We start from the raw sequence: 14,013 nt of genomic DNA, 5'->3' as shown, positions 1-14,013 counted from the left end.
GGTAATACCTGGCACTGGAGTGACTGGCACAAAGATTTGATCTGCAAAGCTTTTCAGCATGATGACATGGACAGCTTGAAACAATCTCTGGCAGAAAAGAAAAACTCTCTCCTTTGCTCCCTCTCTCTTTTTTGTCTTTCTGCCTGCCTCCCTGCCTCCCTCTTTCCTACTTATGCATATCAAAGGCACAGTTGGTGGCAATGTTTGGGTAATACACCCAGTGTACAAAGTAACTAATTAGTGATAGAAACTCCATTATTTTCTCCAGATCTGGAAACCTCACTGTTGTTTTGCTACTTACACATAATTGCTGTATCTCTTAATAGTTGCTGATACTTACTGTGCCTTAGCTGGGCATTGTCATAATTTCTGTTAACCCCTGAAAATTAGAGCCCAATGCTGTTTGTTGTTGTAACTACAGTCTCTTGAATGACTTCTTACCTTTTCCTAAAGAAGTGATTGATTTGCTGGCTACAACTGGATCCATTTCTGTACTTAAATATAGACTTGAAAGAACCCAACAGTTTCATGTGAGAAACAGTAGCTTGCAAACACAGAATAAATTATGGTACATCGTGCTGAATAGCCATTCACTGAGATGCTGAAATGCATGCCCTGATATCAGTTTCACTCTATAGCTTACATTTCATTCAACTTACTCAAAAATATAAAAATATTGCACTCATTGCATTCAGTACCAAAATCTTGTTTATCTGGTCTCTTTCATGCAAATTCTGGGCTCAAAAACTCTATGCAGAGTTCTTAAAAAAACACAGTGGGAGAAATAATAGGAGAGGAAGAGAGAAACTCAAAAGAGTGACAAGGGCCCTGGAGTGTTTTTAAATGCTGCATTCAGTATTGCCAACCCCAAGTCTTCAAAATAAAGCATTAGACCCCCCAAAAACAAAGACATTTTTAAAAATAGCAGATCTTAGGTTCTTGTTGTTTGCTTGCTAGCACTACAGTGTTTAGAGTTTGCACTTCCAAATATGTTTATGAAAATACAACCAACTTTTTTTTTTTTTTTAAATAAAGAGTGAATAAGGAGTTTGGCAGAATATAGTAAATACCCTGAGCTTTATACCACTACATGAAGTTTGCCAGCATTTTAGCCTGTTTTTCTTACTTTGAAGTTACTTATCAGTAGTAACTGCATTACAGTGAATAGAAACTTCCCACTGAAAAACTGTAAAGTCGGGGGAAGAGTGAGCATTTTGTGGAGATCCTTGAAAATCTAAGTTTCAACTGGGGAAATCCTAGGTCAGTAACAAGGTGCTCAGCCATGTCTGCTGTCTTTATTGCACTGCTAAATTGAATAGGACTTTATTCAACAAGTGTTTGAACCCAAAGGATTTTTAAAAGCAAGTTCTCTGCAGTAGTTAAGATACCCACTTTTACCCTTGAAAGTCTGGGAAAACCTGTTACCTCTTTGATCTGCTTAGTCACCTGACAATCAAAGAACTTCATGCTTCAGGTTCACCAGCCGCCAGAGATTTCCTCCCTGCAAAGGTGCTGCAGTCAGGTGTGTCCTGTTTCTGTGCTGCCCTGCCCAAGAGCACGGGGGCAGATGTTCACCTCCCAGTGTGTGTGCCCAGCTCGTATCAGTGACAACAAAACCATGCAGGCGTGGAGGGAGAGAATGAAACACAAAGACCATTGGAGTCACAAAGAAAAAGAATGTGCTCAGAGTCACTCTGAAAGCTGAACTGCCAGCTAGAATTGAATAAGGGTATTGGGTCTTTCAAACCACTTCTGCCCTACAGCAGCATGTTTGAATACAGTAGTTGGAGTAGGGGTAGCTGTGCTTCATTGTGATAAAAGCTAATGTCCCAAGATAAACCTAACTTTCCTGTGAAGAAACCAGTCATTACTAAAATCAATTTAATTTGAAACTTGTTTGATCTTTTCCCTATGAAAGTATTTCTCCTCAAATGCAATAATGGAATACCTCCACATGAGGTATTTGGGGCGGGGGGCATTGTCTGACAGTAGTTGATCTCTGCTTCTATCTCAGATGATGACATTTCTCTGATTTAAGCTAGCTGCTGAATGAGCTACTCTTTTAACCTCACTGTACTTTACTTGTCAGAGATCTAAATGAACATGTGTTAAATACTCCGTGCAAGTCTAAGTGAACAAAAGAGCTTTAAAAAACCAAACCCATTGTATGATAAATTCCTGTCTGGAACTATTACAGGTACTTAATGTCATAGAGTCTTTTGTATAATTGAACTCCACCTTGATACTTGCCAGTGTCCCCCTGCAGATGGGCCTTAGTCCTTTCAGGAGGGCACAGCACAATATCTCAGCTCTGATGTTTTGCTTCTCTTACTTTCCCCCCCAAAATATATCTGTACTCTCTTCTTACACATCTTTTTTTTCTTATGATTTGTGATCTAGGGCAAACATATCTTCACTATCTCTGATATGTATGCTTTATAAATTATGGGAAGCAACTCACTTCCTTTCTGTATAGGTAGTTCAGAAAATTCATACCAGGATATGTCACTAAGGCAGCCAGTTTGAGATTGTACTTCTGACTGAAAATTATATGTCCTTTAGAGAGTGGGAAACAATTCTACTGTAGTGCAATTGGCAAAAAAATTCAGTGCTAAAGTAGGAGAAGTAGAATCCTTCAAGTGGGAGCTCTCAGCTAGGTAGTCTTCTTGCACCCTAAAACACAGCTGGTTGTAGAAGCCAGTAAAAGTCTAGAAATTAACAGTTTGCTACTCCCTGGTTTTACTTTGACCTCTCTTACCTTGAGTAAGAGAGATATTTCAGTACATGGAGGCAGTCTTATTCAGGACTGTTTGTGTTGAGTACCGTAATAATTGGTTTAATGAGTGTATTGAGACAGTCAATGGCTTTTTTGTTTGTTCACTTTATTACCAGGGTCTTTTCACCTTATTCACTTGATGTTCGATGACTATGTATTGTACCTGCTAGAATCACTCCATTGTCAGGAGAAAGCTAATGAGCTAATGAGGGCAATGAAGGGAGAAGGAAGCACAGGTGAGTCTGTTCTCTTATTCATTATTTTTTTGTTTTGTTCCACTGGTTCCTCTACTTTTTATGTTAGGACATATTTTTATCCTTATCTAACCTGCTGAGGCTTATCCAGGAGCAAAGCGCTTCTATAATGATGTGAAATAAATTATTTGGGAGGCATCCATGGTTCATACATTCTGAAAGAGAACTGCCTGCTTCACAATGTCACTCTGGATGTCAGAAACCCCATTCCTAAGCACTCACTTGGTGTTTCAGTAAGAAATTTTTGTACTGAACCTTTTATCTTAGTTAATCTTTCTAAGCCACCACTGAATGTTCACTCAGTGTTAGTAAGTTCAGTGATACCAGTGGATTGGTACCAGTCTAAATAAGAGGAAGAGATAGCCAGAGTGAGAAAAGACAAATGGTAAAACTGTTGTTTCTGGTACACTTACATTCTGAGTGCCTGTACAGAAGGAGGTTCTGACTCCCGCTCAACTCCATAATGCCTTGCCAGAACAGAAGCAAGCAGGGATTGCTTTTAGTTTTTTCTGCTCTGGGCAACCCCTTGTATGAGAGGTCCTCAGTGATCTTCCTTACTTCCATCTTCCATTAATTTTGGCACATTAAGCCTCTGTGTCACCTCTGAAAGTTTCCTTCTCCATTTTAGCTGTGACTTAATTTATTACCCTATAGATTTATGGGAAGAAAAACATTTCAGTGATTAGGGTACTATCTTATGTATGGTGCAAGACTTGAATTTAATTCATTGCCCTGCAATAACCTCTTGGGATTTTGACAAACAAGTTGCTTATTCTTGCATATTTTCCACATACCTTTATCAGCTAAAACTATCCAGAATATCCTCCTTTTTTTAGTCAACAAAGAAAGAAGATCATGGCCCAAAGCCACAGGAATGCTCTGGAGACTCCTGTTTCTTTCCAATGTCTCTTGAAGGTGTAGGAATGCCAAACTCAGACTGGACTCCTGATTTTAGATATGTAATAGTATATTGCTGCAGTATAACGCTTAAGCTGTCCATGCACCAGTTTTCTGCCTTTGCAACAGGAAAAATTCCTCTTTCCTTTAGGAGGTCTTCTGAAGGTACAGTGAAGGTTGTAATGGTGAATATTATAGAAGTATTTCTTTCAAAGATTTGTGGTTCCTGGTCTGTATTTCTTGAAATACACACCACATTACCTAACTGCTTGCATTATTTTTTTAAGTTTCTCAGTGTTCCCTGACTCTACCTCTAGCTATGTTTGATGGGTTTTCTCTCATTCTGCAGCAGAAATACGAGAAGAAATTATTCTCAGTGAACCAGCTGCTCCCACTCCCTCCCCAGCACCATTCTCCCCAGCTAAATCTGCCACCTCTGTGGAAGTGCCCTCTGCCCCATCACCCATCAACAACCAGTCCCCAGAGTATGGTGGCATAACAACTACTACAGGTAGGTTGATTTCTGGCAGATAAACATGCTTGAGGGTGGCTTTTGCACTTGGTGTCCTAAAATTGAGCCTCAGACCATGATGTACTGGCTTGCAAGATATGAGAAGCCTTCCCAAGCCAGAAATCTGTTCTCACTGTATCCACATATGATGTGCGGTTTACCAGGAAAAAAATCTAATGTTTGGATGTTTTATATGCCTGAAGGAAGTGGGCCAAATATTTCAGGTTCAGTAAGGTTTGCAAAATCCCAAATCACTAGTGGTTCAGGAATTCCTAGCTAGTAAAGTGACAGATGGGTATCCTTCAACATATTTAACATCCAAATATGTTTAAATAGCTGTGGAAGTTTCTCTTGGGAATCTTTTACACATTGCTGATAACTTTCATCAATTGATGTTAGAGATTAGGAATTACATGTCTGAAGACTGTTTTCAGTGTTATACTCTATTATGGCAGCTGATAAGGTTGTTGTATGCTGGTGGGCTCACAAATTTAAAAAATCTGCACTTAAGGGACAGCTTAAACTTGTGGGTAGGATTGACAGAAGACAATAAGCATAAAACTAGCTCCTTGTTTGGGCTGCATAAATGGCCAGCATCCTCTGTGCTCTAGAACAAAACTCATTACCTTTTGGATGTGGGCAGGACAGTCTGTCTGTATGATCAAAATAATGTTTTCTTAATTCATGGAAAGAAAGGCAGAAATGTGAGTGACTTTCAGAAGACATTTCAGGCAGTGAAATTCCGGCTTTGCTGCTCATCAGTGAATAGTGAATCAGAATGTGGAAACTATCACTTTTGTGATGTACTAGAAAAGTTACAAAATCTTCTTGAAACAATGTCATAAAGTGATGATTTACCACACTGGAGAATTTGGCAGCGGCTGAAGAACTAATAAATCTTCCTGAAAAATGTTTTTCATGTTTTCAAAGGCACCACAGGGAAGCACAATGCATGTTGTACTGGAAAGAGATTTAAAAATATTTGTCCCTACATCACAACTTAAGATTTTTCACTGTTGAAGGCAATACAATAGTTAGGAGGGAAACAGGAAGTTATTACCCCTCAGGACAGTTAAACAAGAGACAGATGATTCCTAGACAGGGTAGATGACCACATGGCTTCAGTCGAGGTGACAGTGGAGGGGGTGAGGATCTTTGGCTCTTGCTGAAACATTGATGTTGTGTGGAACTTGACCTGTAGGAATTGTGGGATAATTGTGATGCCAGAGCCAAATTTAGTATGATGCAGGGCTGTATGCAGAAAGAAAGGGAAGAAAGAAGGGAACTGTGTGTTCTCCAGGGCCATTGACTGGAATGGAGGTCTGAGGGACTTGTATTTGGGCTGCAGATATCGTAACTCCATGTGACTGTCATGTAACAGTTAACCAAAAGCCAAATGCCCTTGTCCTGTCAGAGGTCCTTGTAAGAAGTCCCTTTCCATCTTTCCCTTCAGGTACTGAAAGAGCACCATTGTTTCCATTCTAGTACTTCTGAGGAAAGAAAGCTATTTCTGATTATTTTAATTCTTCTTTTCTCAGCTTTTCTTTTTTAGGTTGTTTTAAAGGCTTTCATTTGGTTGAATTGGAATTTTACTGTTATGGTCTGGTGCAATCTCACTTTTGACAGTGTGAAAATAATTTTTGTCTTGCACAAGCCAAATTTGTCAATGCAAGTAATGTTCTGCTTAACATTAAATATGAATAAGTGGCTATTTGTTTTTTGTTAATTAGTAATACCTCTATTTCCCACATTCATCACGTAGATAGACTAGTTTTAGTTTGCTTTTTAGTTTGCTAAACTTTGGAATGCATGTTTATTCACATAAAACAAAATAACAACTGTGTCTCAGATAAAGGAAATTGATACACTTTAAAATAGGAGTGCTGAAAATGTATTACACACACTCAGACTACTTTATATACAGATCTGTGGCATTATATAGAATATTTTGAAACAGGAACCTCTGTTCTGGAAATACCACACTATTGATTTTCTTATGTGTCTTTATCAGGTAAATGTAAAATTCTACAAATGCTTTGCAGATCTTGAGAACTAGTTCTGTTGGTCACCATTAGGTCTCAGTTCCCTAATTTAGGGCATCATTAACTCTTTCTTGCTTGTGACATCAGCAATAAAAGTTAACTATTAAACTTGTATTTTAACTTTTTTGCCTTCAGTCAGTGGTCAGTACAAAACCAGCAAATTAAACGCTTGCAATGACATGATACTGAGAAAAAGAAAGGTAAATCCTATGTATCACTCTGTGGCATGTGTCCTGGCACCAGTAACATTTTATTTAAAACTTTTTGTTAGGTTACTAGACAGTTAAAAGGCTAATTAGCCTCCATCCTTTGTAAACCACAAAGGCCAGATTAATGATTGTTCAAACTGCAACAATATTGTAGTAAAAGTGATAGCTATATGCCTGACTATGCTGTTCTCTCTTAAAGTCCCTCTTAAAGCTCTGATTACTCATTTGCCAATGCAATCATTTTTAGACAACCCAAAATGAACCCTACATTGTTAGTTCCTAATATCTTAGTAAACTATGGAGTTTGCTGTTCAGTTTTAAGAAATATATGCATGAAATAAGTCATCAGGTCAGCAATGGTCATTAAAAGTCACTGTTCTTCCAAGTCTGGGCTTATTAAAGTTCTGGGAATACTGACACAGATCTAGCCCCTCTCGTATTTGTGTGTATGAGTAGAACAAATTTTTGATTCTTTTCCTAAAGCTTCAGCTCGTGGACTTGTATGAGTATTTGAGAACATCAGCTCTTGCTCAACAATCAGAATTCAATTCTCATAGGTGCAGAGTACAAAACTCAAAGGTTTCAATTTCAAAAGGTAACTCCTCCCTTCAAATGGAAGGGCTTGTGTTTTTCTAAAGCTTTATAGGTGAAGTGATCTGTTTGTTTTGTGGGGATAGAATGGGGTTCTGCCTCTGGATTTCTGACTGCTTGAAGTTGACAGTACTGCTGATTATCAGACATAATGCACAGTGCTGGGAGTGTCTCACTGTGTCTTGGTGGTCGTTTGCTCCATCCTAAAGCAGATATAAAATGCAGCATTGTGAAGCATCTTCTGGGTTTTCTCTGCACTGGTGTGCGTGATGGCATCAATGACAACAGGGCTGTTGTAGGACTAATAGCAGTTCCATTTATATTTGGCTCCCCTACAGATCAGATGGCCTCTTGGTTAGTATCCTCAAAATCACTTTTTTTTTTTAAGAGAAAAGAAAAAAGAGTGATAATAAATGAATTTTCCTATTTTAATCAAACCCTGCATGTTCAAAACACAAAGCAGAGCAAATCGTTGCTCAATCACTATTGTTTTTGCTTATTTCAAAAAAGCAGTTCAGTTGGGTTCAGTCATATCTAAAAGAGACTTCATTTCTTAGAGTTCAATTCTGCAACCAGCTGAGGAAATTAATCATAAAGGACTGAGACCAGCTATTAGAAAGCTAACTATGGGAACCTTTCACGCTTAACTCATTCCTCCTTTTCTACCCACCACAACATTGGCAGTATCCTGGTTGACCTCATATGTACTTCCACACAGTCTGCAAATCTGTGGCCATCTTCCATCCTTCCTCCCTGTATTTGTAATTAGGTCACTGAAAATAGTAGCATCCCTTCCACAAAGGCAGAGAAGTGAGGCAACTGTAGGTTCACTAGAACATTCTGAGAAAAATATTTGCACTGCTTTCTGTCATTCTGTAAATCCAGAGTAAAACCCAACATACTTTTGTTTCTAAACCATAACCTGCAAAAGAAATTAAGTATTGCCTCAAGCAGCTGTGTGAGGTACTATCCTGTAATACCTCACACAATTCTTGGTTAGGAGAATTGAACAAAGATATTCACAGCTCTCCCAGTGCAAGACCTACTTTCTACATTTGTTTCTGTGACATCTGGACAAGCACAAAGCTTGTTACTCTCCAGCCATTTATTTTAAAGTTGGACTGAGGTGGCTGACAGTTAGATTTGAATACCAGGAGTAGAATGTCTCATCCAAGGAATTTGACTTCCCACAGGGAGCACATGAAACAACTTGCTGTCCTGGACTCACTCGGTTTCATCAGACTATGATAAGATCCCTGCTATTTTTCGAAAAAAAAGAAAAGGGGATTGTCACAATGACTGAGGCCAGACAAATCACTATATTTGATAAAATGAAAAGGGTCTTTTGGCTCTGTTATTACTGCTTCTTATTAAAGGTAGGAAGATCATGAGATTTTTAGATCAATGGCCAATTTTTTTTTTTTGTTGGAAAATGTAAAATCAGGTCAAAGTAAAACTTTTTTTTTATACTGAAGTGAAAAAGTGGGGAAAAAAAACCCCAAACAATAATTTTACCTAAAAATAATAATTTGAGGTTTTTCACTCTCTTTGTTGTCCTTTCTTTTCTCTTTGTTTTTGCCTTTTGCATTTAGGCCTGTTTTGAAAGAGAGTTGCAAATTTCCTTTTGGAAGATAACACTGGGAAAATATGTTGACCTTTTGAAATTGAAATGTTTCATTAAAATATTCTGTAGACAAGTTGTTGATATTTTCAAAACTCTTTTGTTTTCAAATGAAGCTCTTTGGTAACTGCATAAGTACATCTGGTCCCTTCCACCTACACTGTATTTTTTATTAAAGGCAGGCTCCCTTAAACATTTTTCTAGCTCAAGGAACCATGAACTTTTATTTGACCATGGCAACAGGAGCTAGATTTTCTTCTTGGAGTCTTGGGGATCTCAGTGGTCCTCCGCATTGGGAGGAGATGAAGACAGAAAGTTCAAGAGTCAGTGGCAGAAAATGCAGGCATGTGACAACAGACCTATCACAAGTACTCTTGGCCATAACACATCCAAGGATTTCTATTGTAAGAGCGCCAAATCACACCCTGCTGAAGTATTTCAAGTTGGACTTACCTTGCAAAGCTCAGAATGCCTTCACCCAGTTGCAGAATTAAGCATTTCCCACAAAAAAAAAAAAAAAGCCTGATTTTGCCAAATAAAATCACACATACCTGAAGAAAATGATGCAAATTTGAAATAGGCTTTTCGTTCCCCAAAGCCATGGAGTAGACACAGACCTGGGAATACAATCACTTCCCACTCTGAATTAAGCCCTTTCATGCTACAGGAAGTCCTAGAATCCATACTGAAAAAAAACTGAGTCACCTCCTGCAATTCCTTTTAGCTGAAGAAAAAGAGTCAAGAGTGCCCAGAGACCCCAAACCAGTGTTCTCACTGGGTTAAATTCAGTGTTCTGGTCCTCATTTGCAGGGTAATCTCAGCCAGTATGGTCATGACCTCCAGCAAGAGCTATGTTATACTGGAACAATGGATCTGTCAGCTCCTGAGTGAAAGGGGTGTGTGCAAAGGACAAAGGTTTCTCAGCAGCTGGCTCATGAAACTGGAGTTCCTGCCTGGAAGGGATCAGGATGATTAAAAAACTCAGCACCTTCTAAGCAAAATGGAAAACCCACTTCTTTGCTTTGCTCTTCCCACAAGCACTCTACATGACAAAAATAAATTAAGTCCAGCCTCTGCTGCCACTAAAAACAAGAAAGAAACATTATTTGCAGGAAGGAAATGACTAGGCTATTTCTGTCTATCTACTTGTCATAATTTGGGGATCTTTGTAGTGTTGCCACTACAAGGGCTGGTACCTGGTTGGGTGGAACAGGTACAAACTGCAAAAGGATTCAAGATATTTATTTGCACAACACTGATTTTTTTCTAACCTTTCATTGTTCTGATCGTACTTCCTGCCTCAGTCCAGGCCTCAGAGCTGAGCAGGCCAGCAGCCCTCTCCATGTGAGAGAGACCCCAGGGTTTGGTGCATCATGCCTGAGAAATCTTTGCATTGGTGTTCTTCCATTTCTAAGTCCTGTTCCGGGGTTTTGTTTTTTTCTGCAAAATTATTTCAACACCACACTGGAAGTCCACAGTGTGAGCCATTCCAGATGTGTTTGATTTTTCTGGATCCTTGCATGCTCCAAATGATCTAGATGTATTCTCTATGTATTGGTATTTCTGCCTCAGATATGACTGATCTGTTCCCTTTGGTCAGTGCACTTTCCACGATCGTTGCCTGTTCGGTTGTTTTCCTGTAACTGTCTCGAGGCATGGCACCTCTGTGGATGACAGCCTGTGTTTACTGTGTTCCTCTGGCTCCTCTCTGTCTGCAGGGGCTATGCAATCCTACACATGGTCACTCACCTACACTGTGACAACAGCTGCTGGGTCACCTGCTGAGAATTCCCAACAGCTGCCTTGCATGAGGAGCCCACACGTACCTTCATCATCCGTCACGCACCGGATACCTGTTTATCCCCACAGAGAAGAACATGGGTAAGGCACTTCCCAGTGCCTTGGGTTTTCTGATTGTTTTTTGTGGGATTTGGATTAAATTCTGCTTAAGTGTTTTTTTTTTAATACAGTAAAAGCTGTTTCTTGATGTAGTTAAGTCTGTATAGTAAAGATGCTGGTATCGTAAGTCTTTGGCTGTTGTTGCTATTCTATAATTATATTATGTCTTAGTTTTATAATCTCATTTAATTCTGTTCAAAACTGCAGTAGGCCTGGAGGATATTTTCTAAAAGAGAAGGCTTAAGTAGATTTCTTCTCTGATTCCTGTTTTCTTGTGCCATGTTTGAAAAAGCTAGATGTTCCTAGAGAACAACCCTACTGTACCATGTGTCAGGAGAGGTGATTCTTCTCTTTAGCTCAGCACTGCTGAGACCACATCTGGATCCAATTCCATGCTCCCAGCACCAGACAGACCCAGGCATACTGGAGTAAAGTCCAGAAAAGGGCCACTTTAATGATGATGGTAGGGCTGGACCATCTGTCATAAAAAGAGAGACTGAGAGAGCTGAGGTTATTTAGCATCGGGCAGAGAGGGCTCAGAGAGGATCCTATAAGTGTGTATAAATACCTGCTGGGGGATGTAAAAAAGAGACAGGTGCCTTTCTGCAGTATTTAATGACAGGACAAGCACAGATAGAAGTATGAGAAATTCTGTTAAAACATAAAACAAAAAAGTTGTGATCAAACACTGGGGCAGGCTGTCCAGAAAAGCTATGGAGTTTCCATCCTTGCTGGTGTACAGACTCCAGCTGGACACGATCCTGGGCAGGCTGCTCTCATGGACCCTGCTTTGAGCAGGGGGCTTAGACTTGATAGACTCCACAGGTCCCTTCCAACCCCAGTAATTCAATGACAACTGTTAACTTGCAGATGAAAAAACATCCACAGTTTGATCATACAGACACATTATCACCATAATATTCTAATATTCTCCATTGCCAAAATTTGCTCAATGTTCTCAATTAAAACAATTACAGGTATAAATTTATGTAACATTATTTCATCTGGAAAAAACTTCAGACAGTTGCTAAAGCTCTCAGTGCTGTTTTCATTAAGCAGCACTTCTTCTGTGCCATCCTCATTTGATTCAGTGCATAACTCACAGATATCCATAACTAAAACACAAGTCATAAATCGGTTGATGAAGAAGGAATAGACAATATAGCAAGATCAGCAAATGCCCAGGTGCTGCTATGATGAAAGAGGTTCAAAAGGTTTTGCCATGTTCCTCAGTCTTGTTGCAAACTCACTAACTTTGTAGAAGTGTTTTCCCAGTGTGAAAGACTCTAAACTGTTTGGAAAGGTATCAGTGGATTAATTTGAACCCTGCATCTTCTTCCATCTCGGATGTGACTAGGTTTAGATATCTGTTTGAATGTCACTACTAAGCCCTTACTAGGAAAACCTGGATAAGGAGAAAGGGAACATCTTTCTTATCCAGAAATATGACTGTTAGGTGGAGGCAGAAATAGAACAGCACAGAGGTTTGGGAGCTGAGAGTATTCAAGACTTGGAACAGACCGCAGTAAGGCAATGTCTATGTTATATGTATGTGTGTGTATATGTGAGAATTTGTTGTTTCTGCAGGAATCTCTTGCCTCTGGTGTTGGATTATGGTGATTTGAGGAAACAGTTTAATCTAGGTGAATCAGCTTTTCTGAAAGACAACAAAGATTAGATGTTCACAAAACTGGGGAGATTGTAGAAAGTGTCCATGCATCTTTACTAGTGAATGGTTCAAACAATGGTGGCTAACACTGACTCATTAGCTAAGGAAACTGCTCCCTCCTTTGCCTCTGGATGTGCCTAGGCAGGAGTTTGGGATTCAACAAAGAAAGTAGACAGGTTCTCCAACCTCATATCCCACTCCCTTATTGAGCTGGCTGTGCTAAAGCTGAACATTGTATGCTGCAAATTCAAACTAATTCACTTCTCTCCCTCCCAAAAAAGGAACATCTGACTGCAGTACAAGGAGGTAGCTGAATTCATTGTAGTTCTTCAAGTCAGGGCTTACCATACTTCCTCAGCCTGGATAGCAATTTACTGGGAACATGGCATTAGATAACAATAAAAGGAAAGACACTTTCTCCTCAGAAAGTGCACAGCTGAGTCTGCAGTTTAAAATTAGTCACAAAAACATGCTGGGTCTCTCTATTTGATGTTGTTCTGGACACACACTTTCATTAGTGGCATCTGCTTCCCATCTGAGCTGGAAAATATATTTTTGAAAAAGATTTAAAATATCATCCTCCTATTAAAAATTAAAAAGGTATGTTTCATAATTATTGTGCATACTAAATGTGGTTTTTGATGTATTTTAGATACACGGGAAGTTACAACTATGGTAGCTACAGCAACCAGCATCCCCATCCCATGCAGAGTCAGTATCCATCCTTACCACATGATACTGCTATTTCTGGACCACTTCACTACTCAGCTTACCACAGAAGCTCTTCACAGGTACTCTCCATTTATTACTTGATGATATCTGTTATAATATTTAAAATAATTCCGTTTTTAAATTTATCAGCATATTAGCTGTCTGAATCAATAAGCTGTCTAGATATTGATGGCTCCTCTTTTTTTATTTTCTAATATTACCTAGGTATTTTTTAATTTTAGTGGAGATCAGAAGTAGCTTTAGATTGTCAGTAAAAAGTATTAACTCTAAAATTCAGCAGTCTGGATCTGTTTTTGTTTTAAGGAGTAGCTAAAGCAAAAACAAATATAAGTATTTGTATGATTATTAGGTGTTGGGAGCAGGAAGAGATCCCTAAGAAGAAATACAAGTGTTTTTATTTAGCTGAAGATGCAGAGGCCATAGTGAATTCTTGTGGGGTCTCTGCTTTTGAGGATACCCATGTTTAGGAATTTGCCAAAACAGTGAGTTCTGCATATAGTTTGAATAACTTGAGGACACCACTGCAGAAGTTGTTTAATCTGTATCCTATAGTCTCCTACTAAAATGTTTCAAAATTATATCAGTAACTCTTCCACCTCACAAAGCTGAGCCAGGAGGAGCCAGCACAGATGAGATGTGAAGATCAGATCTGGCAAGAGTTCCAAAGTAATGCCACTATTGGAGGGCTTCAGTGCTCGTGCAGGTGGTGCTTCCTCAGTGCAGGCAGCTGCTCTCTGGGCTCTCTGCTGGAAGATTGGCAAAGGGCACACAGGCGGAAGGTGATGGTGTCAGGGTATTCCACTTCCACTCAC

The 14,013-nt window shown here is 39.3% G+C and overlaps 1 protein-coding gene across 10 annotated transcripts in view; it reads left to right on the top strand.

Moving 5' to 3' along the window:
- RFX4 (regulatory factor X4) overlaps positions 1–14,013 on the top strand; it is an 86,924-nt gene that overhangs the window by 63,717 nt on the left and 9,194 nt on the right. For 9 of the 10 annotated variants that reach the window (XM_064420427.1, XM_064420432.1, XM_064420436.1 and 6 more), the window contains 4 exons: positions 2,893–3,012; positions 4,277–4,438; positions 10,620–10,782; positions 13,122–13,260. In XM_064420427.1, coding sequence (XP_064276497.1) covers positions 2,893–3,012; positions 4,277–4,438; positions 10,620–10,782; positions 13,122–13,260 — 584 coding nt within the window. The remainder of the gene's footprint in view (positions 1–2,892; positions 3,013–4,276; positions 4,439–10,619; positions 10,783–13,121; positions 13,261–14,013) is intronic. The other variant, XM_064420428.1, reaches the window with a different exon arrangement.

This window comes from Passer domesticus, chromosome 5 (genome assembly GCF_036417665.1).
Source record: "Passer domesticus isolate bPasDom1 chromosome 5, bPasDom1.hap1, whole genome shotgun sequence".
Lineage (NCBI taxonomy): Eukaryota > Metazoa > Chordata > Aves > Passeriformes > Passeridae > Passer > Passer domesticus.
This window is presented reverse-complemented; position numbering and strand designations above follow the sequence as displayed.